This window comes from Pipistrellus hanaki, assembly GCF_964339955.1.
Source record: "Pipistrellus hanaki genome assembly, chromosome: 15".
NCBI lineage: Eukaryota > Metazoa > Chordata > Mammalia > Chiroptera > Vespertilionidae > Pipistrellus > Pipistrellus hanaki.
Window position 1 is genome coordinate 15062070 of NC_140517.1, and position 18879 is coordinate 15080948.

Sequence of the window (18879 nt, forward strand, 5' to 3'; positions counted from 1 at the left end):
CAGAGCCTGCAGTAGGATGCCTCTGAGTGTGTGTATGTGTGTGTGTGTGTGTGTGTGTGTGTGTGTGTGAGAGAGAGAGAGAGAGAGAGAGAGAGAGAGAGAGAGAGAGAGAGAGAGAAAGCATGAGCGCTATGGGCAGTGGATGATATCAACAGAGGAATAATGGAATTATGGAATTAAGCTATGTACTTATTCACTTCTTTCTAGAATAGACCAATGTCTGACGTTATACTAGAATTGTGGTGTGGTGGGGGGGGTGGTATGGGAAATCATGGATCTGATTTTTAGAGCAGTAAGAACATTGCTTGAGACAGATTCTCACAAATTATTATTTTTTGTTATTTTTGTAGTATTTGACTACTTTTTTTTCTTTTTAAAGTTTTATAAAATAATGTATGGCAGGTGGGATGGCAAGGTAGTCTGGCAGTGGCCAGAGCCACAAGGAGGGTGTATAAGTAGAGTGGCAACCTGATGATTTCTGTGAACTATATATAGATTGAGGAATTAAGCAAAAAAGTAAATATATTGAGGATACCAACAGCAAGTATTACTCTTGGAAAAGGGAGGCATAAAATGGAAAGAAGGAGGACTAAGGTGAGCTCTTTAGTATTGGAGTGGAATTGGAGTTGTTATTATGAACACAGTTGTTATATGCAGAGGTATGGAAATAAATACATACCGGGGTAGGTAGGTTTATGGCTCTGAGTATGCAAGTTTATTCTTGTAAATAATGACACAAATAGATTATAATCCAGTGAATAATTAGGACTTTGTGAATCTACTCAGTAAGATTTACCACTTGGCAAATAGAGTAATAACCAATTCAGGTAAGAGACATCAATGGATCTTAAAATTAATGGATGAAAGTAGGATGTGGAATAGTAACTTACATAGCCTCAAAATATTCTCCTTCAAAATACTTACTAATTATAAGGAGAAGAAATTAACTTTCTACTGAAGAAAGCTAGTGGATGTTATCTTAGTTAATACTAGCAGTAACAGAGGAAAATAACTTCTTGGGCCCCCGGCTAGAATGCAATGGGAACACAGCATCTGTTCAATGATATGACAGCCAAAATACCTCCCTTGGGTCTAATTAATTATGAGGAAACATCACACTAACCCAAACTGAAAGAACAAAACAAAATGGCCAACATGGAATGAATGAAGCCTAGTATGATCTGGTCTTTCCTTGCCCATGACCGTGGGATTCTCAGGATGAATGCAAAATGGACTAGGAGTGTCTGTGTTGCCATAGTCTGCTTCTATACTTCGGACCAGCATCATCAATTCCAGGATCCTTAATGGATCGGAAGGAAACGTTGGTCCATCAGCTTAGACACAGGCTGGAACTGCTCCAGAGGCCCCCATGCCACAGGTGGTGGTGGGACCTCCCTCCTCTCCGGGCTCCCCTGGGACGTTTTGTACTTGGTCATATCCCACGGGGGTTGGCTGCTCTCTAGGAGGTTCCCAAACATTGAGTAATTAGTTGTATTTATCTATTGTTCCATTTGTAATTCTGAATTCTGCCACAAGTCACATCCTAGGTAAACTGAATAGAACGATTTTCCATCTGCATGGCATTCTTCTTTATTTTATTAGTGGTATTTTGTAAAATATGTTTTTTCAAAAAACATATTTTTGTAAAAACATATTTTTACAAAAAAGGAAGAGGGGAAGAGAGAAACATCAATCGGCTGCCTCTTATACACCTCCTACTGGAGATAGGGCCTGCAATCTGGGCATGTGCCCAGACGGGGAATCAATGGTGACCTTTTGGAGTATGTGACAATACTCAACCAACTGAGCCACACTGGCCAGGGCTATTAGTGGTATTTTAAAAGACATAATAGGGGAGGGTTTTGTTTAATAGTAACTCTATAGTATCTTCCCTGTAAATTCCATGCAATTCTGTATGTCTTTTTAGGAGCTGGTAATGATTCCTTACCATTATCTTCAAAGGGTTCATCAAAACCTTTGGTTTTAGGTCACTAAGAAATACTGCCTAGGCATATTGCAAAGCTCCTACCTTTGCTTTATTTTATTTTGCTTTGCTTCTGTTTTCCTATATGCTTGGAGAGATAGAAGCAAATACATACAGATTTGCTTCCCCTCACACCTTTATGCATAACTGATAGCATACTAGTATTTTACATGATGGTTCTGACATTGCTTTTAAAATATTTCTTAAAGATTATTCTGTAACATTAAATGTAAAAGTACCATTTTTTTCAAGGTTGCATATGAATACCTTTTATTTACATACCACAATTTAATTTTTAATCTTTTGTGATTAAGAAATAGAACACAGATTCAGAAATGTATATAATACATGTGGTGGGCAGAGAGATGGCCCCCCCGCAAATATGCCTGTGCTCCCAGCACCTGTGGTTATGGTACTGTGGATAGGTTACATTATATGGCAAAGGGGGATTAAGGCAGGCAATGGGATTTAGGTTACTAATGAGCTGACCTTGAGGTAGGAGATTATCCTGATAGTGTGGGTGGCTCAGTATAATCACAAGGGTCCTTAAACATCGAAGAGGAGGCAGAAGCTGTCAGTTTCAGTGTCAGAGTGATGTGATATGAGAAAGATTCTCCCCGCCATTTCTGGCTTTGAAGATGGGAAGGGCAAGGAATTCAGACAGCCGGTAGAACCTGAAAAGGGCAAAAAATGGGCTTTCCTCTAAACTAGAACCAGCAGAAGGGAGCCCTGTCAACACCTTGATTTTAGCACAGTGCGACCCATCTTGGACTTTTGACTTTCAGAACTTTAAAAAAGATGTTTCCATGATAGTTGACATGCAATATTATATGAAATATTATATTAGTTTCAGGTGTATAACACAATGATTAGACATGACTTCCAGCACTTTTAAGATAAATTTGTATGTGAAGCTACATAATTTGTGGTAATTTGTTGTAGAGCAATAGGGAACTAATACACATATATAAATTATAACATAATTATAAGGTAAATCACCACCAAGTATGTAATCACCACCAAGACCAATAATAAAATATTTCCAGCCTTGAGAAGACCCCTGGGGTGTTCCTTCCCAGTCACACTCCACTCACCCCAACCTCCCCTTGAGATGATCACTCTTCTGTCTTTGATGATCATTATTCATTGCTTTAATTTATAATTTTTACCCCATGTATATACTCTGAAAGAATGCAATTTAGTACAGCCTGTATTTGAAATGTATATCATTGACATCAATATGCACATTTTTTTAAAAAATATATATTTTATTGATTTTGTACAGAGAGGAAAGGAGAGAGATAGAGAGTTAGAAACATCGATGAGAGAGAGTCATCGATCAGCTGCCTCTTGCACACCCCCTACTGGGGATATGCCCGCAACCAAGGTACATGCCCTTGACCGGAATCGAACCCGGGACCTTTCAGTCCCCAAGCCGACGCTCTATCCATTGAGCCAAACCGGTTTCGGCAATATGCACATCTTATCCATGGCGTTGCTTGTAGCTCTAATTGTATTTCAGTGTCATTGTTGCATAGTGTGCCATTCTGCGAATGCACATTCAGAGACAGGAAGTAGCAGAGAAGGTCATGACTGTTCTCGAGAGAGGCCTCTCGGGGTGCACAAAATTTAATCCATAATCCCCAACTGCAACCTTATTTCTTTCTAAAGCTTTTATATCGAAGCTCAATGAGTACAAAGATGTATAAAAGCATAGTTCCTACCTTCAGATAACATTGACATGAGCAGGGGAAATGGACACACAAACCAACCATTATATTGCAGTGCCCCACAGTGAATGAATGAACAATGGAAGAGGATGGTATAGGACGCACAGCTCATTCTTAGGGTTTTCAAGGAAGGCCCCCCAGAGAAAGTGACCCTTAAAGTATTTGTTAATATAAGAAAATAAACGGTGTCTATGGCTGGGCATGTCAGACAGGCATATACTTAGTGAAAATACATAGAAAAACACAATGAAAAATGGACATAACAAGAGCACGAAATGGCAAAGAATCCTAAGTTCTAAGGGTGTGGCTGCCAGAGAGAGAGACCCACATAGAGAGACAGAGAGAGGTAGAGAGACTTGGGAGTGGGTGATGGGGGCAGGGATTTGATGCTGGAGTAGGAGGTGGGATCTAGTTCAGGGAAGGCTGCCCTTGAATGCCAGGCTCAGAGCCTTGGACTTCATCCTGGGGGCAGTGGGGAACCACCTAGGGGCCGGAAAGCAGGGGAGTGACCTGCCACGATCTGATTATGGCAAGTTTAACGTCATTAACATATTTTCAGTTAATCTGAAGCTGACATTTTTTTTTCATGTAAAGATTTCAGATTTTCTTAGAAGTAGTTAAACCTGTGAGATATTTATAAAGACTTGCCGATGGTTTGATCCAGGTCTTGAAACTGATCTTTCATCTGTCTTGACTTTCCAATGGTATGTGGAAATTCTGAGTTTAATCACCAAGATTACCTTTTTAAAAAACTCAAAGGGAAACAGCATGTATTTGGTTTGAATCACCATATGGGAACCTCAAAGGAAGCAACACTTTCTGATTTTAAACTGTGAAATGTATTGTTAGATAATGCTAATGGATGCTTCAGAAAAATGGTTCCAGATGTACCTGCTTCCTTTAAAGATCCAATTAAGATGAAACCTCATTGTCCATTTTTTATTCTGTACATCATAAGAGAGAGATATCTAAGTTTTTGGCACAATTTAAGACTTCTGATGTTTATCCTAATTAAGGAATTGAGATTTAATTAGATTTAGGAAACAAAAACTCAAATAACGCCAATCATTAAAAACGGTTTTGGGTTTTCAGAGTAATAACTGAGTAATATTTAATGTATATATAGCTTTTCTTTCTCAAAACTCATCAGGCTGCAACCTCTTAATAATATAAGGTTTCTTAGTCATATGAATAAGAAATTATTTTCTTGATCCACTAAATTATATTTTTTCAGTTTTAAAATATTTCAAACACAAAAACACAGGGAATAATATATAAATATATAAATAAATGTATATAGAACCCAGATTTAAGAAAACTTGAGCAAATAGAAATGTATGCTCATGTTTTTGGTTACGAAGAGCAGCATCATAACTAGTTGATACCAACCTTTATATAGAGGAAATAAATGAGGGTTGCCTAGAAAATTCAGAAAAACAAGAATAATGTGGGAAGACTAGCCCTACCATGTGTTAAAAGTTATTTTAAAAGCTTTAACTATTAAAAAAAAAAAAAAAGATAAAAGAAACAAAACAAAAAAAGGAAAAAGAAGAACATACACATGTACACAGATCCCATGTGGATGCCCAGTTGTACCAGCTCTTTATACTATACTAGAGGCCTGGTGCATGGATTCATGCACCAGAGGGGTCCCTTGGCCTGGCCTGCGGGGATCAGGCCAAAACTGGCTCTCCAACATCCCACTAGGGGTCCCAGATTGTGAGAGGGCACAGATCAGGCCAAGGGACCCCCCAGTGCACGATCAGAGCTGGGGAGGGACTGTAGGAGAGCACTGTATGTCCGGCCGATCTTGCCCAGTCCTGATGGGCCAGATCCCAGTAGTCAGCTAACCTACTTGTCAAAGCATCTGCCCCCTGGTGGTCAGTGCGTATCATAGTGAGTTGTTGAGCATCCTTAGCATACATATCATTAGCGTATTATGCTTTGATTGGTTGTTCAGTTGTTCTGCCATTGGTCTATTTGCATATTACCCTTTTATTATATAGGATAGTTCATCTTTTCTTACTTGATATTCAATGCCTGCTCCATCATAAATCAAGTTTATATTTATATGTGCATTTATTCTTGTTCTGTATTCTGTTTCCTTAGTCATCTTTGCATTTTCTGCCCCAATACTACATTATCTTAATTAGAATAGCTTTATAATAGATTTTAATTTATGAATGGCCAAGTCCAATGAGCAAAATATAAAACTTTATTGAAAATAAGACAAGAAAAAAGAGGAGATATAAATAGGAAGAACTAACTGCCATTATTCACATATTTTAGGACTGTCTGCTGGAAAATCCTAACGAATCTAGAAATAATCTTTTAAAATTAATTAGAGTAAAATTGATGGTTATGAAATCAATATCCAAAGGTCAACTGCATTCCTATACCCAGCAACAATCAGAAAAAATAATTCTCAAGATACTAAGGCCAAGTCCCTTCAATTTATTCTTCTTCAAGAATGTCTTGGTTTTAATTGACCCTTTGTTTTCCTTTTAATTTTGTAATCAACCCATCAAATTCTACCTGCTGGCGTTTTGTTTATTAAAACATTAAAGTTGTAGGTATAGATCAGTTGGAGAAAATTTAACAACTTTATGATGTTGAGTTAGTTTTCCCTTTCAATAACATAGTATAGTTCTCCATTTATTTAGGTCTTTATTAATATTTTTCAATGAAGTTTTATATTTTGCTCATTGAAGATATTGTATCTTATTAAATGTATTTCTCGGTACTTTATATTTTTGTTGCTGTTGTCAACAGTATCTTGAGAATTAATTTTTCTGATTATTGCTGGGTATAGAAATGCAATTGACTTTTGTATATTGATTTCATAACCATCAATTTTACTCTAATTAGTTTTAAAAGATTATTTCTAGATTTGTTAGGATTTTCCAGCAGACAGTCCTAAAATATGTGAATAATGGCAGTTTGTTCTTCCTATTTATATCCCCCCTTTTTTCTTGTCTTATTGCACAGGAAGAGAGCTCAAGCATAATACTGGACATCTAAGATATCTTAGATGGCAAATTTTTGAAAGCTCATGGTTACATTTCCTGGTACTTAATGCAGTAAATCTGTTGCATTCAGGAATTTCAGAGCTGTTAAAGGGGTTCAGTGGCACATTTCTCTCCTTCTTATGTGTGAAAACAAGGTAATGTAATCACAGGCGAGAAACTGCCCTATTTTAACATTTTGCTCTTCTAATAAGGAATTTGTCCTTTTATATTGCTAGTTCCTTCAGGCTTCTCCCTCTTGCTGCTTTTTGCCAAGACAAGAAAAGTCCCTGCTTCAAAGATCTTATGGAAAAGTAGCATTTGAAATGTAACCCTAAATTTTAGGCTAATTCTTCTAAGTCAAGGCTGGGAATTACTCGTATTCCCACTCCACCTGGGGTGAGGGAAAGGGCTAGCTACACATAAGACAGATTCCTTTGAAGTAATTAATAACTCTCAAAGAAACATTGGCTCAGTGCTTTATTGCAACACATCTCCTTTAAAAAAAATATGTATTAAGGAAGGCAGTCAAGGTAACAGATGGGGAAAGCTTCAAGCCTGACAGTTATAAATAGTCTTGCAGTTTATTCCACAATATATTTGCAATTCCCTTTCTTTGCCATTCTGAAAGTTGGATCTCTGTCAAAATATTTTTCTCTTGACCAAGGAGTACAAATCATTGTCAATAGATTAAAATGCCAAAATAATGGAGTGGGGCTCTCTGAAAATTTTACTTACTTACCAACAGTAATATACCTGGTCTTTAGAGAAACCTCTTTTCCAGGGATCAGATGGATTGGGGAACCCTTTGAAGAAATCAGCTGTCCCAGAATCGCTTTTGTTTCTCATAATCAAAGCAACACTTGCCTAATGACCATGGCATTGCCAAACACCAGAGGGACACAGAGATAAGTATTCCTGTCTTTAAAATGACAGTCGTGGAGAGAAAACAGTGAAGAGACACAGAAGCTAAATAGCAACAGAAGGCAGTGGAACATCAAATGTCACAAGGCATTGTAATGATAATAATAAATTAGAAATATCATTTGGCTGTTCGGAAGTGTATTGCTGTAATACGGACAATTATATCTAAAAGAGCATCAAAAGTATTTTGAATATGCAAAACATTACACACAAAGCAAAGATATAATTTTCCTTACATAACTGGCATTCAAATGGTGCAGATTTAAGGAAAACCTGCCAAACTATCAAAGATTTTTTTTTTTTTTAAACGTACTATACCCATGAGGGAGGATGTGGAGAGACGGGAACCATTAAGTACTGTTGTTTGTGTGTGAATTAGTACAGTCATTCTGGAGGGCAATAAACCCGTAGCTGATAGTATGTCAAATGCACATCTCTTTGTCCTGACCATTCTGTTCCCAGTAACGGTGGGCTCAGTAATTTGGATGAACAACATTCTCTCTCTCTCTCTCTCTCTCTCTCTCTCTCTCTCTCTCTCTCTCTCTCTCAGAACAACTAGAAGAGCAAGGTGAAGTATTTTCTAAAACCAATTTTAAAGGTAAAACAGAGCTGCTAGAACAGGGAAGAATTATGGGGAAACCAAGACAGTTAGATTTTGGGGGAGGAATGACTCTTTATTCTTAGCAACACTGACTTTCTGGTAGATGCAGCAGAGGCTGAAAAGTTAAGCTGAGTTAGGGGAGAACACGGAGGAGTTAATGGGATGCCCCAGGAGAAAGGGCCCTAGCAATCCCCCAGGCCTCAGGGTGGGACCCTCATTTACATGAACAGTATTTAAATATGATTAAGTGTGGAAGGGTTGGCACCAAAAGCCTAACGATAGTTATCTTTGGGTGCTGGAATTATGACAGAATTTCTACTTTTTTGATAATATTTTTATAATGATCATGTATTATCCAGTGGGGATTTTTCCTTTTTTTTTTTTTTTTTTTTTTTTTTTAAAGAAAACAAAACAAATCAGTCCTTTAAAGGTTTGTGCTCTGAGTGGACCCTGGGTCCATCGTGGATGTGTAATAAGGGATACTGCTTAGTGGACTCCATTACCTGTCTATGAAAGAAACTGCAAATAAGGTCGGATTCCTAATACACTGGCTCTTCCTAAATTTAGGGAAGATCAAAGTGGACAGTGTCCCTCGGAGCTGCATGGTGACTCACTTTATGGGGAGCATCAGTCAGGGATCACTCTTATTTAGAGAAATTACTTTCCTTTATAAGAAACTTAAGGATAGCCCTGGCTTTTGTGGTTCCATTGGTTGGAACATCATCTGGTGCGCTGAAAGGTCACAGGTTCGATTCCCATTCAAGCCACATACCCAGGTTGCTGGTTTGATCTCAGGTAGGGGTGCATGCAGGAGGCAATTGATCCATGTTTCTCAGATCAATATTTCTCTCTCCCTTTCCTCCTCTCAAAAAAAAAAAAAATCAGCGAAAACATATCCTTGGGTGAGGATTAAAAAAAATAAAGAAAGAAATTAAGGATACAATTAAGATGGGGTTAAATTTTTAATTGTTCCCCCCCCCTGCTAAAACGTCCATCTAAATTGCAATATAAGCTGGTCCCTAAAGGTAAGAAACTAACAGTATTCCTGTTTCTAAAAAGTAAACTAAATCTTCAGCCTTGGTGAAATTGCAGGTCTGCCAGTCCAGCATTGGGGGTTGGTGCAATAATCTTGGGTGCTCACATTGATAATGAGTTGTGGGTAATCAAGCATCATTTGGGTAATAAAGTTTTCATTGTCTATATAGGTCGAGAGATCCGTCTGCCCCTCCGCATCAAAGGGCAAGGGATGGGACCAAAGATTCACTTCAACTTCGAACTGCTGGATATTGGGAAAGTTTTTGTTGGATCTGTACACTGTTATGAGGTAAACACGAGGATTGTTCACTGAGAGTCAGATGGTACTCGGCTCGCTCTGCTTTGTTTGGGCTTGTGTCAATAGAAAATGTGCACAGTCACGCTGCCATTGCTCATACTTACTCAGACCCCAGCGCGATCTCTCTCTCCCCTTTCCTAGCCTTGTTGAGTGGAACAACTTTTTCCATTCTCTTCCCCCCCCCCTCACTTTACTAAACACATCAAAGCCATAACGTAATTGGTTTTACCCTCCTCGTGTTGTAGAGTATAAAGAGGAACTCCATAAATACATCTCCCCATCTGTTTAGTGCTTGTTCTCTCACAACACAAATCCTGCAGATCGGAGGATAGAGAACCTTCCACATTTTCCAGGATGTCCTAATGAGGATTGCTGTTCTCACACCTCACATGTTTCTCTAAATGCAGCCTCCAACCCGTGATTTAGAAACCAATCCTTGCGTTTTCTGGAAGAGACCTCCCTGCTTTGTCTTTCCAAATAAATAGAAAAATGATACTTTTTTTTTTTTTTTAAAGATGTACTCATGGGTTCTTAAGGATCAAAGTTAATTCAATGCCACCTCGTGGTAAATTTTTATCTAGGACACGTTTTTAGAGTCTCAAACTATAACCATTGGAACTTTATTTTAGAAAGATTCCAAATTGTGAGTGTTTGTATTTCTATAGATGTAACAACAAAAGCAGTTATTATTTAATGAGTGCTTGAGGTTTAATTAGTGTGTCAAGTTCCATGTGTTATGATGCGTGTCTGTCAACACATAAGTGTATAATTTCTAATCCTTACAAAGCCATGAAAGGTAGGTTTTATTGTACCTATTTTACAAGGAGGAAATAGGCAGTTGGTGGTGAATTCTATCTACACATCATTCTTCCTGCGTGTTGAAAACACATGATCATTAGTTCATTTAGTCCTCACAAATCCCTTAGGGGTTTGTGAGGACTAAATGAACTAATGATGCATGTGTAGCTACAGTGACTATACCCATTTTATAGATGAGGAACCTGAGGCTCAGAGTTTTCCTTGTTAAGGTGATTAATGTTAGATACTAGAACAAGCAAATATAAAAAAAATAGATATTCTCTCAAAAATAATAAAAGTCTATGTTGTCGCTTATATAAAGTCCCCAAAAGGTTGCTCATCAGCAGGTGACTCTCCTCCAGCAGAGAATGAGGAGCCCAGGCTCCTTCCTGCTCATGGCTCTGCAATCTCATAGGCATCACGCCGGCAGGAGAGAAAGAATATGTAGGTTTTCACATGAGGGATTTTTATAGGAGGCAGCCCTGGAGACAACACGTATCCCTTTTGTTCATGTCCAGTTGGCTGGCCATAACTGCAAGGGTGGCTGGGAAATGTAGTTTGGCTATAAGCACCAGAAGAGAATATGGGTTCCATGCATAGCAAACCATTAGTTAAGTAACTGGCGAGGTCACATAGCTTGTGGATGTTGGTAACCATTGGGTTTTAGGGCCCTATACCCCGTGGGAAGAGAAGGCCTGCTGGCTTCTCTGCTGCCACCTCTCACCAGATGCAAATCCAGCCCAGAGCCTACTCAGCTCTCAGCCCAGCCTAACCTCGCACGGGAGGGAACTGCCTGACTGCTGCTGAGAGCTTCCTACAGCGTCATTCGTCCCCATGATTCATTTGAGTAATTACGGCCTAAATGCGATGATGTGCAAGGTAAACAGAGATGCTAATGTCAGGATGAGATGGAGTGCACATAAGAGCCCGATCTAAATAAAGGAATCAGTCACAGGCCTGTCATCAGATCAAAAGTGGCACGGCTACTACGGTGCCTTGTCCTGTATTGCATTCTGAAAAAAAAATGGTCACTTAGGAATGAAAATTAAAATTAAAAGGCTCAGTAGTTCTTACTAAATCGATATTCTGTTTGCAATTTATCCAGGGTGAATTTCCCTTACGTCTTATAGTCCGTGTCTTACAGCTGCCACATCAGAAAGGGACCTTTAGTTCTGATGCAAACTGCATAGGGTTTCCCTGAAGGTAATGATAATTTCTTGCAGATTTAACACAAATGTGCCTTAGGCCACCACTTCCCACCCTCCAGGATCTGAACAGTTTGAATGCGTACAGCAGTCAGCTAAATAAGTGTTAAATGAGGTGCAGCATTCCGATTGGGCAGTTCCGAGAGCTGTGCACCGGCAGAGAAGGGCACGGTAAGGTGCTTCTCATGAGAATATTTTGCACTCTCTGCATATTTAATGCTGATGCCTCATTGCATCTCTCTTTCAATTTATTACGTTACCTCCTCGAGACAAATTTGAATATCTATTGCCCTTAGTCACTGCTGAGCTTAGCAGATCCATAAAGAATAAGCCAGAACCCCAGGAGTACACACTCTTCCCAGTGTAATTAGAAGGAAAACAAATGAAAGGGGAAGTTCTCTTATAAATTTTCTCCGCTCTGAGGAGTTGGACCGCACGGGGAGGAGCATCACTGGTAATCACCAGGTCTCAGGACGGTGGTACAAACGGTTTGGTGGATTCTGTTCACGTAAGAAGGTGCTGCTTTGCCAGGGGAAGAGAATGACATGCAGATTCTTTTTTTTTTTTTTTTTTTTTTAAATATATTTTATTGATTTTTTACAGAGAGGAAGAGAGAGGATTAGAGAGTTAGAAACATCGATGAGAGAGAATCATCAATCAGTTGCCTCTTGCACACCTCCTACTGGGGATGTGCCTGCAACCAAGGTACATGCTCTTGACCTGAATCGAACCAGGGACCTTTCAGTCCACAGGCCGATGCTCTATCCACTGAGCCAAACCGGTTTCAGCAACATGCACGTTCTTGAAAACGGGGGAGCTGGCACCTTATAAAACATTGGTGTTAACCAAAAAAATGAAAAGACAATCCGTGCCTCTTCTCAGAGAGAAGAGGGGTCCTTCGAGTTACCACTAACGCCTTTGCGTTGCCTTTGAGTTACCACTGGGGCCTGTCCGTTTCTTCTTCAGCACAGGTACATCTCAAACCCGTCCTGGTCAGCATGGGGCTATAAATAGGGGTCACTGCCATTGAGGCGTGCTCTGCTGGGCACTGTTCTAAAGGTTACATAAATTAATGAACTTCATCTTCAGGGCAACCTGAGAAGTTAGCAGTGTTTACATCTTACAGATGGGGAAACTGGGGCATGGAGAAGCAGAGTGTGCTTCCCCAGGTCACACAGCTAGTAAGTCAGTGGCAGAGCTGAGATCTGAACCCAGGGATTTGGCTTCCGAGTCCCTGGTCATAATGACTTTTCTACGTGGTCTCTTTCAAAGGAATGAAGGGTGGAGCATGAGTCCTACCACTAGGGAGCTTAAAACAGAGAGAGGCAGATGGAACGTAAATGTAGAGAGATGAATAAAATACCAAGTAGCAATTAGTTGCATATCTGTTTTGGCGCACTGTCTGTCTGCTCTTGGCAGAGTGGCTGTCTTCCTCTGCAAGGGCCCCTTTCTCTGTCCTAGCGCTTGGTTCCTCCTTCTCTTCTTCTCCTGAAGCAAACTGAGCTGGCCGGCCCCCATATCCACCAGACCCCATTCTCTTGGCTAGCTAGCCCTCTCCGTCTATTACAACCACAAACACGGAGGCCTGGCACCCAGTATGTATTATCTCATTTATTATAAATACTAGAGGCCCGATGCATGAAATTCATGCAATGGGCTCATCCCTTGCAGCTGGGGCTTCTTCCATAAGGTCCTCTGGAAAGTCGTTCAGCTCTCTGGTCTAATTAGCATATTACACTTTCATTATTATAGAAACTAGGTCTCCTCTACCATACCTTCTCACAGCTTTGCCACCTCCATTCTCACTTTTCACCACTAATCTTCTCTACACAAAATCTGGAATAATCAGTCACTATTTCATCTGCACCTACTCACCCCCTGAAACATTTGGATTCTGCAATCTTATTCCACGGGCATCCTCTCTTCAAGAGCAGTGATGACCTCTAAGTAAAAATACAAAATCTGTACCATTTCCTCAGAGCTTATTCTCCTTAACATCCAACAACCCTTTCTGGAAATTCTCCTCCCTTGGCCTCTAGGTTCCTGGCATGGAATGTAGGTCCCACATACCTTTCCGAATGGTTCTTCAGGGTCCTCTGTGCTCTTTTCCCTCCAATGGCTTCAGTGTAGGTTGAGGGCCGTTCCTACATACCCAGAGAGCATGTGTTGTTCACACGTTCAGGTTTAAGCAGTGGCAAGGAAGAGATTGTGTCTTGGGAGCTCAGGAATAGAAGCGTCTGGCTGCTGTACAGGTTCATGGACAGGGATTGTGGGAGGGAGTAGGAGTGGTAGACAGAGCCAGTGTGGAGAACTCTGATTGTCAAGCTTGAGATTTTGATACCTACCCAGGGGGCATTCAAATATGGGCAAACGAGGTCATTACCTCGTTCCAGAATACTGCTCTACAGAAAATGTTCCTGTAGTAAAACAATGGCTTGCATAGGCATACCCAGTGGAGTTTGAGATGAAAATATCCCAATAGGATGAAATCTAATACCCCAAGGAAGAAAATCCTTGCAATCTGGAATCCACAATGAGGTCGTATTTATATTTATCAAGCTACATTATAAACATAGGCTTACGTAGTTCTTGCTCCTCTATTCTGACTTGCTTTTTATATTCCAGCATGCCACTTACTCTCAGCCTCCTCATGAGTATGAGAGAAAAAAATCTCTCTTCCCTTGATTACTTTATAGAGAGTATCTAAAAGTAGTATTTTAAGGCTCTTAAGTAGATGGTGGTTGTGATCAGTCTTTATTGCATGAGTATAATACATATGACTAACTCTTTTTTAAAGATTAGACGAAAACACAAAATTACTTTCTGGTTTGGGACTCATCTTCAAACATTCAAGAGAGAAGACTGTTCATTTCTCCCCTGGAGTTTTCCTTTGCTTCTAATTCCTGCCACTGTCTGTGTATTGTTATTAAATAATACAGCTGTATGCTGCCGAAACCAGTTTGGCTCAGTGGATAGAGCGTCGGCCTGGGGACTGAAGGGTCCCGTGTTCGATTCCGGTCAAGGGCATGTACCTTGGTTGCGGGCACATCCCCAGTAGGGGGTGTGCAAGAGGCAACTGATTGATGATTCTCTCTCATCAATGTTTCTGACTCTCTATCCCTCTCTCTTCCTCTCTGTGAAAAATCAATAAAATATATATTTTAAATAATACAGCCGTATGCTTACATGAAAATATATCCAAGGCCCATTGTCTACCTTTTCATTCTTGCCTTTTTTATTGATATAGGCAATACTATCCAACAAAGGCAGCATTGATGCCCTCTTCAACGTGATCCCCCCGACTTCAGCTTTGGGGGCCTGCTTTGTTTTCAGCCCCAAGGAAGGCATCATCAAGCCAAGCGGGGTCCAGGCTATCCAGATTTCCTTCTGCTCTTCCATTCTGGGGCACTTCAAAGAAAAGTTCCTGGTCAGTGTCAATGGGTCACCTGAGCCTGTGAAACTGATTATTAGGTAAGACCTATCTGTAACTAATGTAACTAGCTGAAGTTTTTAACCTATTGCCTTCTTAAACTTTATAACTAGATCATCTTAGGCATCAATAACTGTCTTTGTTGATAGGAATACATCAACAGAATGGGATATTTTAAATTTCCACTCATGTTTTTTCCCTACTAAACATGTGTAACTTAGTATTGAAACATGGATGCAGATGCTACTTTGTTATCCAGCTAGTTTGTTCTGTAAGCTATAACCTTATAGAACAAGGACTTAATCCATTATTAAATAGTTTCTTGTTTCTCTGTTTTAGGCTGTTTAGGGGAAATCATCTCTTTATTATCACAGTTGCACTATGTCTTCATCTTCTGCTTTTATTTTAAGGACATTCTTTAAATGCTCTTATCTATAATGCCTACAGGTAGTAAAAGAGCCTACTTACAGTGTCTGTCAGTCAAGGCTAGACATTTGCAGCTTTTGTGCTAGCAGTCTTTTGATGGCTTCTCCAGCTGCTTGTGATAATTGAAAGCAGAGTTTGTCCTTGGGCTTTAAAAAGAAGTTCTCTGTGACCAACCCATTGGGAAGATCTATAACTTTGGTTTCCAAAGCTTAGAAAGATAATAGTTTCAGAACACATTGCAGATTCCATTTGGATTCCCAGTGTAACAGGTTGTTAATTACCATGGCGGTCTCTCTCATTATGGTTACTGCTAGGAGGACCTCCCTCCATCTATCTACAGCTAAGGTCTCCCTCAGGGTGTGAAGAGAACATAGAAGAGATAGACACATATGGCCTGAAGGATCCTAGGGGAACTTATTGATTGTAGGGTATCTACTAGAAATAGAGAATCCCAAGATCAGCTCAAAAGTCATTACCATTATTTTTAGGTCTCTTTTCCACCTAAGTATCCTTATTATAGGGTGAATTGCATCTTCCCAAAATTCATATGTTGAAGTCTTTCTGCCCAGTACTTCAGAATGTGACTGCACTAAATAATATCCATTTAATACAAAGGAAGACAGTAACGAAGGAGTTAGAGGAACCAAAAAGACATTAAAACATATAGAAGACAAATAGTAAAATGAAAGACACAAATCCTATCAATAATTACATTAAATGCAAATATATTAAACACCAATTAAAAGGTAGAGATTAGCAGAATGAGTTTAAAAAACCGACAATATTAAACAAGGAGTGGTTACCAAAGTGATCAAAGAAGAAATAAAAAAGCATCCTGGAAACAAACAACAATGAAAACACAACAATCCAAAAATCTTTGGGACACAGTGAAAGCAGTCCTGAGAGGGAAGTTCATAGCATTACAGACCTACCTCAAAAAATAAGAATAAACCATCTAAACCTGCAACTTAAAGAATTAGAAAGCAACAAGAAAAGCAGAGAGTGGGCAGAAGGAAGGAAATAATAAAGATTGTAGTGGAAATAAATGACCTAGAGACAAAAAAAAAAAAACCCAAAAACCACACACACACACACACACAAAAAAAAAAAAAAAAAAAAAACAGTACAAAAGATCAATGAAACAAGAGCTGTTTCTTTGAAAGGATAAATAAGATTGATGAACCTCTAGCCAGGCTCAGCAAGAAGCAAAGAGAGAGGACTCAAATATACAAAATCAGATACGAAAGGACCTAAGTAGACACTTTTCAAAAGAGGACATTCAGAAAGCCAAGAGACATATGAAAACATGCATAAAGTCACTAGTCATCTGAGAGATGCAAATCAAAACAATGAGGTACCATCTCACAACTGTCAGAATGGCCATCACTAATAAATCAACAAATGACAAGTGCTGGAGAGGATTCAGAGAAAAAGGAACCTTCCTCTGCTGGTGGGAATGCAGACTGGTGCAGCCACTGTGAAAACAATATGGTGTTTCCGCAAAATTAAAAATGAAACTGCCAGTAATACCACTTCTAGAACTATATCCCAAGAAACCAGAAACACCAATCAGAAAGGATATACTAGTACTAGTATGCACCCCTATGTTCGTAGCAGCACAATTTACAATAGCTAAGATTTGGAAACAGCCTAATTGCCCATCAGCAGATGAGTGGATTAGAAAACTGTGGTACATCTACACAATGGAATATTATGCTGCTATAAAAAAGAAGGAATTCTTACCATTTGCAACAGCATGGATGGAACTGAGAGCATTATGCTAAGTGAAATAAGCCAGTCAGTGAAAGAAAAATATCACATGAACTCACTCACTTGTGGATAATAAAGAATATTATAAACTGATTAATAAAAGTAGATACAGAAGCATTGAACAGACTGTCAAACTACAGCAGGAAGGCTGGGAGGATTGTGGGGGGCAGGTAAGAGATCAACCGAAGGACTTGTATGCATGCACATAAGCATAACCAATGGACGCAAGACCCGGGGGGCGGGAGAGGTGATGAGGGCATGTGCTGGGGGTGGGGGGTAGAGGAGGCTGGGGGAAGTCAATGGGGAAAAAAGGAGACATGTATGAGTACTACTATTTGTAATACTTTAAACAATAAAACAGAATTAAAAAGAAAACAAACAAAAAGTTGCTATCTACTATCACCACATTTCAATAAAGAGATCTTTTACCAACATAAAAAAAAAACACACCCACAAAACATGACCCAACTGTATGCAGTCTACAAGATACATATTTTAGAGCTGAAAGTAATTAATATATTAAAACTACAAGGATGGAAAAAGATAGACATACAAACAGTAACAAACAACATAAAACAAAAATAAACACACCTGAAATTGCTATATTATTAGCAGGCAAATAGACTTTAAAATAAAAATTGTTACTTGAGACAAAAAAAAAAAAAAGACATTTTACAATAATAAAAGTCAATTCATCAAGAAGATATAACAATTATAAACATATGTGCACCTAACAGCAGAGGCCCAGAATAAATGAAGCATAAGCTGACACATGTAAAGGGAGAAATAGGTAATTCAACAATAATAGTTGGAAATGTCAGTACCCACGCTCAATAATTGATAGAACAACTGGGCAGGGGACCATCAAGGAAATAAGAGTTGGACAATACATTAACCAATTAGAGCTAACAGACATGTACAGAACACTCCACCCAGCAAGTGTGCTTGGGACATTTTCCAGGATAGACAATATGTGAAGCCATCAAACAAGTCTCAATACATTTTAAGTGATTTGAGTCATACAAACGTGTTTTCAACCACACAGAAATGAAATTAAAAAATAAAAATCCAAAGAAATTTAGAGAATTCACAAATATGTGAAAAATGAAACATCACCATTGGGTCAAAGAAGAAATCACAATGGAAATTTTAAAATATTTTGAGATAAGTGAAAACAAAACAGATGTTAAAACTCTTGATATGTAGTGAAAGTAATGCTTATAAGAAATTATTAGCTGTTAAGTGCTTATATTTAAAAAAAAGAAATATTTCAAATCAATAATGTAAATATCTGCATTAAGAACTTGAAAAAGAAGAGGAAAATAAATTCAAAATAAGTATTGTACAAGGAAGGAAATACTCAAGATTAGAATGATAATTAATGAGCAAAACAATAGAGAAAACTAATGAAAGTGAAAGTTGGTTCTTTGAAAACATCAACAAATTGACAAATTTTAATGAAACTGACCAAGAAAAAAAATGAAGAAAAGCCTCAAAGTACTAAAATCAGAAATTAAAGAGGGGGCATTATTACCAACGTTACAGAAATGAAAAGAATTATTCGGGAATTTTATGAACAGTTGTATGCCAACAAATTAGAGAATCTGGATGAAATTGGCATGTTCCTAGAAAGACACAAACTATCAAATCTAATTAAAAATAAATAGAAAATA

At 38.8% G+C, this 18879-nt stretch overlaps 1 protein-coding gene across 2 annotated transcripts in view; it reads left to right on the plus strand.

The window, feature by feature from the left end:
• The window catches only part of HYDIN (HYDIN axonemal central pair apparatus protein), a 326576-nt gene that overhangs the window by 124046 nt on the left and 183651 nt on the right, over positions 1 to 18879 (plus strand). For both annotated transcript variants that reach the window (XM_084906677.1, XM_084906678.1), the window contains exons 12-13: positions 9450 to 9568; positions 14828 to 15051. In XM_084906677.1, coding sequence (XP_084762803.1) covers positions 9450 to 9568; positions 14828 to 15051 — 343 coding nt within the window. The remainder of the gene's footprint in view (positions 1 to 9449; positions 9569 to 14827; positions 15052 to 18879) is intronic.